Source organism: Mus caroli, chromosome 8 (genome assembly GCF_900094665.2).
Source record: "Mus caroli chromosome 8, CAROLI_EIJ_v1.1, whole genome shotgun sequence".
NCBI lineage: Eukaryota > Metazoa > Chordata > Mammalia > Rodentia > Muridae > Mus > Mus caroli.
This window is the reverse complement of record NC_034577.1, coordinates 78,278,582-78,287,847: the sequence shown is the minus strand read 5'-3', so window position 1 is coordinate 78,287,847 and position 9,266 is coordinate 78,278,582. Positions and strand designations below refer to the sequence as shown.

The following is a 9,266-nucleotide window of genomic DNA, read 5'->3' as shown; positions in this document are numbered from 1 at the left end:
CGAGGCCAGCCTGGTCTACAAAGTGAGTCCCAGGACAGCCAGAGCTATACAGAGAAACCCTGTCTCGAAAAACCAAAATAAATTAAAAAAAAAAAAAAAAAATTGTTTATTGTATTTATGGGTGCACTGTAACTGTCTTCAGACACACCAGAAGAGGGCACCAAATCCATTACAGATGGTTGTGAGCCACCATGTGGTTGCTGGGAATTGAACTCAGGACCTGTGGAAGAGCAGTCAATGCTCTTAACCTCTGAACCATCTCTCCAGCCCAAGATTTATTTATTTATTTAAAGATCTATTTTTTAAAACAAGAGTTGAATCCAGCTAGGCAGTGGTAGCACACACCTTTAAAAGTAGGGGAATCTCTGTGAGTTTCAGGATAGCCAGTGCTATGCAGAGAGACCCTGTTTTGAAAACAACAAATTGAATCTAAGTCACGTATACAGTGTATTCTAAACCAGAGTTGGATCACATACATAGTAAGTTGTAGCAGAGGCATTGAGAGATGGAAGATGCCTAAGAGTGGGGAGTGGAAGAAGGTAGGGGATTATTTATTTGTGCCGTGGCAGTTGGAAATCAAGTATGGCAATTTTTTCCATTGATCTGTACTGAGGTCAAGCTGTTTATAGTTTGAGAAGGAGGCAGAGAGGGCACCCCCACCCCTAAAACAACAACAACAACAACAACCCAAGCCACTGGAGGGATTTTCTATAAGCTCCAAAAGCTGATAGCTCATAGTGGCCCAGATGGGCTTGGGTTTAGAGAAGCTACTAGAGTTCTGCCCAAGGGAAGAGCCTACTAACAGGCTTAAGGAAGACGTAGAGTAGGCAGCTGAGAGGGGAGATGGAACTTCAGGGGGCAGCTGGGAGCAGAAGCTGCAGAGAAATATCTTAGTAGGCCTACAGTTCCTAGGGGGAGGCAAGAGAAAGCTAACTGAGCTGAGGTGGATGAAGTGTCTTTGTGACAAGAATTTCTATCCAGGGTGAACCCAAACTGAATGGCAAACATGGCAGAGAGAAAAAATTTCCAAATCACAGAGGAAAGGTGTCCCTTCCCACATGACTGGGGCCCATGTAGGGCCAGAGGAGCTCCTGGCACAAAAGTGGCATTTGTAGTAATAGTAGATAAAGCTGGAAGCTTGGGGTAACACTTATCCAGTAGAGAGAGATCCAGCAGAGCAGGGGAAAAGGGAGACAGTAAATGTCCTGGTAGTGAGACCTGGACATGAGTGTGGCAGGTCAGAGCTGAGAGTGAGGTTGAGTGCCCAGGTGGTGCCTCGGGAGGGTGTAGAAGAAAGACCCTTGGAGCTGTAGAGACAGACATTCGGGCATAGACAGAGAGGAATGCTTAGACTGTGTGAAGGAAGAAGTAGCTGTAGAATTTGGGATCAGATCTGACAGATGGCAGAAGCCAGCAGGAACAAATGATCCAGACATATCTTAGGAGACTCATAGCAGCTTGGTTCAAAGAGGAGGAGTCCTTAGGAAGAAAGCTCATATATGCCAATCCCATGATTTCATTGCCAGATGAATGGAAAAAATAAAAAAGGAAGGACATGACTGCTCATAGGTGTGGCAGAGGAGGTTTGTTGTAGACCTGAGATAGAGCATAGTCAGAGACAGGGACATCTGGGAGAGTCCTGAGAGAACATGGCCTTGAGCCAGGCCAGAGAGGGGAGAGGGGAGGGCTGGAAGAGTAAAGGGTAAATAAACAAACAAATAACCGGACCTGGTAATCAAAAAAGCTGGATTAAATAGGGAAGGGGAACTAGGAGAAGGGCAGCCAAGCCTCTGGGCTAGAGGATTTTAGGGTCAGGCAAACATACACATTAACAAATGTATATAAGCTGGAGAGATAGCTCACTTGGATTATATCTAGTGCTTGCTTAGTTTTTCAAAAGGCATGGCACCACATAAAACTAGGTATGGTGAGCAATCTCAGTATTTGCTGGGAGATGGTGAACACTGGAAGAGCAGAAGTTTAGGTCATCTTCAGGCTCTCAGAGTTCAGTGGCAGTCTGGGATCAGTGAGTGATAAAACACCCCCAAACAAAAAACCTAGCAGTGGCTACATACTCTGAAAATATTAAGACAAAATTAAAAGGTGTTAATACTATTTTTTTCTGTTTAGCTTTTTGCCAAAATGGGCTTGAGATGAACAATTGAGAAAGTCCGGGTTGCACTTCTGTTCTTAGAGATGTTCAGTGTAATCTAGTATTAAAGTAAGATGAAAATGAGTGAACACGAAAAAGGTGGGCAACTGGATGATGGGGTTGAAGTTGCTGAAAGTGGGTAAAACCCATTTTATTGGAGCCCTCACTGCCCGCCAGGTTTTGGTTGTGTTGAAGGTTGTCCTAAGCATCATGTAAGACCAGCTTAAACCTTTGAAGCTCCCCTGACACCGTCCAAGTCTGAGGTGCACAGGACTTTATGGGGCAAGGGTAATAAGGTTTGTTTAAAAACAAGGCAAGCTACTCTAGTTTAATGAGGCCAGTTAGGAAAGCTTTCCCAGAGTGGGATGAGGGTACCATCTCAGTTTGGAGGTAGAAGTAAAGTTTTACCTGTTCTGAGTGTGCTTACGATTCTCTGCATTGGAAGGGGGCGTTTGAAGTAGGTTGGCCCACAAGCAGCGGAGTTAGAATTGAGGAAAATGGTAGTTGAGACCTGGAAGTATTGAGTTTGGGGAGAATGCTTTTCACTTTATGCAAACGAGAATTCGCAGGACAAAGACCTTGCCTGGCTGTGTACTTCCCTTCATCCCTGTATGTTTGTTTCCTACCCTGAAGCCTTAAGAAAGCACTGAGATCGTGACCTCCGGAAACATTCCACTAGACTCAACTGCTACCAAGTGTACAGGCTTCAAGTTGCTGGTGGCGCCAGGCAGAGCAGCTCAGGTGGGCTGTAGGGTGGGGCTTAAGGCGAAGTCCCGCCCTCTCGCTTGGCTCTGCCCTAGCACCTGCCAGGTGTTGAAGCCTAAGCTGCAGGACGCCAGAGCCGCCGGCCGGCTTCTGTTGGCTAAGTTAGTGGAGATCACTGGTTTAAGATCACGCAGCTTGGAAAGTTGATGGGAAGTGTTGTGTCTCCTGGGGACAAGCCACTGCTGAACTACTTTTAAGACTGAATGGAAGCGAGCAGCCTTCTGTGCTTAGGAGCCCAGAGCCCAGGAGGGGCTTCTGCAGGCTGGCCTTGGGGGTTGCAGGAACCTGAAGCCTCCATTCTCATGACCTGGAAGCCTGCACACTTTCTGCATTCCTGGAAGGGAGTCCTGCTCACATGCTTGCCAACGGTTGGGACCAGGACCAGGAAGAGGAAAGGTACCAACATAAAAACAACTGTTTCTAAGAGAGAAACCAGACCGTGTGAACCTGTGGATTCTGGTTTAGGCTGCACCGCTTTGTCTGGCTCTGTGAGGTCCGCAGTGAGGGTTCAGTGGAGCTATAGCAACCCCGATTTAAAGCAAGCTTCAGGTGTGTCACGACTTCGGCAGACTTGTCCTTGGTTTCTACTGTAGTCCTGCTTCGAGGTTGAGGCTTGTGGCTCAAGATGGAGCTGCATTCTTGGTAATGGTATAGGAATTTTCTGTGCCTCTGACCACATTTTGTTGCTCATGCTCAGTAGAAATTAGTGTGCTTTCTACAGTGTTTGGAAGGTAATAAAAATGTTATAACATGAACCTGGACTTGTGCTGATAAGTGCTAGAGATATTTTGCTAGATCTAGGCACTGGTCTAGTGTTTTTCTTATGAACTTGGCTATATTGTATTTAAATATAACTGAGGTCTTTGATGTAACCACAGCTGTTTTTGAAGAAATCACTTTTCAAATTATTGTGTTCCTTTAAGTGAGTGAGCTACACTTAACACGGTGGAGGAGGCGGGAAGCCGACCACTTTGGTAATGCCAAACCCATTGTTTCACAAGTGACCTAAAATGGATAAATCATCTGCATAAAGAATTTGCTCAGGTGGTAACTAGATTACAGAGTGCTCTTTTTATCGGGATGCCTGGATCACAGGGCTTCAGATGGTGAGAGCTAATTAATTTTCTATTCTTATCCCATGGGCATGAGCCTTGTGAGGGAGGTTTTTTTTACACTGTGTTGGAGAGGAAACCCAGGGCCACAGGCAAGCTAAATATTTGTTAGTACTTTTTGCCCTTTGAACTTGAAAGTATTGCTTTAGTAACAAGAGAAGAAATGTAAACTTGCAGTGCTGCTCCTGGCTCCCTTATCGACAGTGTCTACTGTCTGCTGCAGTCTAGAACTCCAGTTATATTGACTTGGCTACATTTGTAACCACTGCTTTTGAAATGGTAAAACCTTTGCAGCAGAATGATTATAACTGGCAAGAAATGCTATATTTAGTGTCGTCTCAGGGAGTGCACTGTTAGGACACCGATTGATCTTTTGTCAATTTCTGAGACACATTATGACCTGCTGTATCCCACAGAGGCAGAGTCCCAGGGAAAGGAGCGTATTGTGCTTGGCCCTCACTATCTGGTCCTTTGTCCAGATGACTCAGAAGTCCTGTGGGTACTTAGAGTGAAAGCTGCAGCCACACGAGGGAACCCATGGGCTCAGGGAGTTCTCTGCTCATCCCTACCCAGCGTTTGGTGGTCTGTGGTGTTCTCCACTTCTTATTCCTTTAACCTTGAGATGGGGGCACTGACTGATGGGAGACAAAAATGATACCTAGCTGACTTGAAGAAAAGGACTAGATAGATAGCTGCAGGTAGATAACAGGATGGCAGCAATTCCTTTCCCTATGATGATGTCTGCGCCCATTCCCACACCACACTTCTACTAACAGTGCTAGTCACTGCTGGGAGGAATTGAACTGGCTCTGATGGTCTTTGGCATATCAACTACATAGGACTAAAGCAATGGGTCCTGAAGCTATGAGTAAACTCAGACTTGAGAAGAAATAGATGGAGGTGGAGAGAGACCAAATACATTTTATATTGTATTTAAGGTTTTCTTCTTTTAAAAAATACTTGTTTTCATTTTATGTGTATGGGTGCTTTGCCTGAATGTATATCTGCTCTTCATATGTTTGAGTGACCTGGATTCCTCTAATGAGCTGCCATTTGGGTGCTAGGATTTGAACCCTGGTCCTTGGAAGAACAACCAGTGTTTTAAACGCTAGGCCACCTCTCCAGCCTTCAGCCCTGTATTTATTTATTTATTTATTTATTTATTTATTTATTTATTTATTTATTTTGTGGGACTAGTCCTGTCAGTCCGGCCTCAAACTCAGAAATCCATTTGCTTCTGCCTCCCAAATGTTGGGAGTTAAAGGTGCATGCGACCCTGCCCAGCTGTATTTAAGTTCTTAATACTGTTTTGTAGTTCTTTATTGTTTAGGATCTTTTTTTGAAACTGGGTCTTACTATGTAGTCCTGCCTGGTCTGAAACTGTGTATTCAGACCAGGCTGACCTCAAACTTCCCGATTCCCACCTATTTGTGTGTCTGGAGTGCAGGGGTTAAACGCGTGGCCACAATGCCTGGTGTGGTTCATATTCCATTCTGTGTAGTCCACCCATTTCCAGTGCTTTTAAGAACAGAAAGGTATTTTAAACATGCTATAGAACATGTTGGGAATATGGTTTACTCATTATATAACTCCAAAAAAAATTTAACCTTTAGCTTGTAATTTTTATTTTATTTGTATGTGGTTTTAAAACCAAAAAAAATCCCTATATTTAACTTTATTCTTTTATTTATGATACATTTTGTGATATGTTTTACAAGTATTTATGACATGTATACATACATATTTATAAATGTGTTATATTTGTAACCTTTTCTCCTGCTTCTTTTATTTTCTTGTTTTTCTTTACAGAGATGAGCCGTCAGACTGCTACAGCATTACCCACTGGCACCTCAAAGTGTCCACCATCCCAGAGGGTACCTGCCTTGACCGGCACAACTGCATCCAACAATGACTTGGCGAGTCTTTTTGAGTGTCCTGTCTGCTTTGACTATGTGTTGCCACCTATTCTTCAGTGTCAGAGTGGCCATCTTGTTTGTAGCAACTGTCGCCCCAAACTTACATGTTGTCCCACCTGCCGGGGCCCATTGGGATCCATTCGCAACTTGGCTATGGAGAAAGTGGCCAACTCAGTACTCTTCCCTTGTAAATATGCCTCTTCTGGATGTGAAATAACTCTGCCACACACCGAAAAGGCAGAGCACGAGGAGCTCTGTGAGTTCAGGCCTTACTCCTGCCCCTGCCCCGGTGCTTCCTGTAAGTGGCAAGGCTCCTTGGATGCCGTCATGCCCCACCTGATGCATCAGCACAAGTCCATTACCACCCTGCAAGGAGAAGACATAGTTTTCCTTGCTACAGACATTAACCTTCCTGGTGCTGTTGACTGGGTGATGATGCAGTCTTGTTTTGGCTTTCATTTCATGTTAGTCTTGGAGAAACAAGAAAAATATGATGGTCATCAGCAGTTCTTTGCAATTGTACAACTGATAGGAACACGCAAGCAAGCTGAAAATTTTGCATATCGACTTGAGCTAAATGGTCATAGGCGGCGATTGACTTGGGAAGCGACTCCTCGATCTATTCATGAGGGAATTGCAACAGCCATTATGAATAGTGACTGCCTAGTGTTTGACACCAGCATTGCACAGCTTTTTGCAGAAAATGGCAATTTAGGCATCAATGTAACTATTTCCATGTGTTGAAACGGCAATCAAATATTTCTGGCCAGTGTTTAAAATTTGCATTTGACTTCACAGAGAATAAGGCACCCATCTGCTTGCCAACCTAAAACTTTCCTGGTAGGTAGAAGCTAGACATGAAGGTAAATAAAAAGAAAAGCTGTTAATACAGGAAACAGTTGCATGTAGTAACACTAATATATTTAAAAATAATTCAACAGTAAACCACTGAAAAAAATATATATACCCAAGATGGGCATCTTTTGTATTAAGAAAGGAAACATTGTAAAATATTTCTGAACTTTGTGTTTGTTGTAGATTGATTGTATTGTTGACAATTTTTCGGGGGTGTGTGTCTGTGCACGCATGCGTGCACGTGTGTGGTTGGTTTTCCTTTAACTGACAAGCCATCTGCGTGGTCATGGACCACTGTTTTCCCCTTGTGAGTCAACACATAGTGCTGCTGTGGGTTTGTTTTTGTTTTTTTGTTTTGTTTTTGTTTTTTGATGTGTGTATTTGCTAATTTTTATTCTAGTTTTTCATTAAATAAATTTTGACTTTCTTTTCTGTAATTCAGGTTTTTCTCACTTTTGTACCTTTTAAGTTAGTGTCTTTGATATTCATAATTGCTTAATGTCAAAAGTTTGTGTTCAGTACATACTTTCTTTTCCTTCAATCAATTTATTAGAAATATTTTTAATTTAGCCCTTTTGTGAAAATAGGAATTCCAGAAAGGCAAGGTAGCAGAGCAGCTGTCAAGGCTGAAGGGAGTGCAGGATGCTTTTGTCTCTCTAGGTTACTGTCCTACGGGAGTCACACTGTCAGGTCAGGCTAACTCTTTGAAAGGTTAGCTTAGGGAGTAAACTCTGATTTCTATAAATTAAAAAAAATCAGGCTTTTCCTCTCTTCATATGTCTTGGGCAAATCACATGTTTGAATTGGTTCTTGTATTTATTGGTTTTGCAAAAGAGTGCAGCATCATACACAGTATTTGTAATTAAAGTAAATCATTTGTTTTTTAAAAAAGGCAGTTTGCAAAAAATGTTTTTGGTCTTTTATAATTCTCATTAAAAGATTATCTGGCAAATTAAAAAAAAAATTTAATGTGTTTACTTTAGCTTTAGGTTTTTTGTTTTGTTTTGTTTTTTGTTTCCCTGGAGCTGAGGACTGCATGTAGGGCCGAGCACTTGCAAATGCTCTACCCATGAGCGTATCCCCAACCCGTAAGTCTGATAAAGTCCAAAGGCATTTTCCTGGCCCAGAGTGTATTTAGAGCAGAAGATTGTATGCTACTGTTTGAAGTGTGTTTTATTCTGAATCACAAAAAAGACTGGACATCTCTCATTTTCATTCCCACAAGGACATTAGGAATATGACTAATTAACGCTGATCACTCTTCCTTTGTAAAGAAAAGTGAGTTGTTTTATCATTTCCTAGTTCCAGTTGTGGAGTATTGACTCTGCAGTCTGATTTTCAAGTTTCTACGTACTAGTTTACCTCTACCCATCTTAACCAGCTGTATGACCTTGGGCCCAGTTTCCTAATGTAATAAATGGAGTTAAATCATTAAATCATAGTGAGTATGTGTAGGGTTAGATGAAGAACAAGTATTTAACCTGAAACACTGCTTCACAGGTCATTAGCATCCAACCAATGTGGGGTCCTGGATTTTGCCTTTAGTGTCATGTCCCTAGGTACATTCATGATCACAGCAGAAATCTGGTCATTGGTGAGTACCCAAAGCTTAGAAACTCACTGAGAATTAATTTGGGTTTCTCCTTTATCCTAATTCCAATTCTAGATCATGGAGTTTGGTTCTCTTAGCCATTTTCAGAACAGGTAAGCCTTATATTGAGTTGGTTGTCCTGAACTTATGTAGTTATAGTTGGGGTAAAAGGTAGAGTTCAGCTACGGATTACAACCAGATGTTTACTTGTATGACTGTTTAGAAAAGCTGTGTGTGTGTGTGTGTGTGTGTGTGTGCGAGAGAGAGAGAGAGAGAGAGAGAGAGAGAGAGAAAGAGAGAGAGAGAGTAAACAAGCCCTGGTTGGCCCTGAATCCTACATCATCTCATCTCAGTTCCCCAGGTGCTATGAGGACAGATGAGTGCCACAATGCTTGGATGAAAAGCAACTCAGTGTCTTTAGGGGAATGTCATTTTGTGCTTTCACTGTATTTTGCCTAGACTTTAAAATCTCAAAATGATGTATTCAGTGGAGATTCATATATTCTTCACTGTGAACTTAATTAATTTTACACATAATGTACTTTACAGTTAATTTTACAGTTAATGTATGTACTTGTTCTTGTACACATTTATTTTCAAAGTGTTGGTTGGTTATATAACCCTTACCACATGACCACGCCAGAAATTACCATTTTGATAAGTCTTGAGAAAGGTTGGTCATGGTTCACGCCTGTAGTCTAGAGCTTGGTGGCTAAGGCATCAGACTTAGGAGTTTGAGATCACCCTGCTCTACATGGTAAGCTTTTGTTTCAAAAATGGAAACATAACATGGGCTGGCACACGCCTTTAATCCCAGCACTTGGGAGGCAGAGGCAGGTGGATTTCTTGAGTTTGAGGCCAGCCTGGTCTACAGA

The 9,266-nt window shown here is 42.4% G+C and overlaps 1 protein-coding gene across 2 annotated transcripts in view; it reads left to right on the top strand.

The window, feature by feature from the left end:
- Positions 1-7,768, top strand: part of Siah1 (siah E3 ubiquitin protein ligase 1) — a 25,825-nt gene extending 18,057 nt beyond the window's left edge. The window contains exons 1-2 of one of the 2 annotated variants that reach the window (XM_021169893.2): positions 2,340-3,313; positions 5,839-7,768. In XM_021169893.2, coding sequence (XP_021025552.1) covers positions 3,121-3,313; positions 5,839-6,689 — 1,044 coding nt within the window. In that variant the 5' untranslated portion in view covers positions 2,340-3,120 and the 3' untranslated portion in view covers positions 6,690-7,768. Of the gene's footprint in view, positions 1-2,339; positions 3,314-5,838 lie in introns of those variants that run through there. The other variant, XM_021169894.2, reaches the window with a different exon arrangement.
- The last annotated feature ends 1,498 nt before the right edge of the window (positions 7,769-9,266 follow it).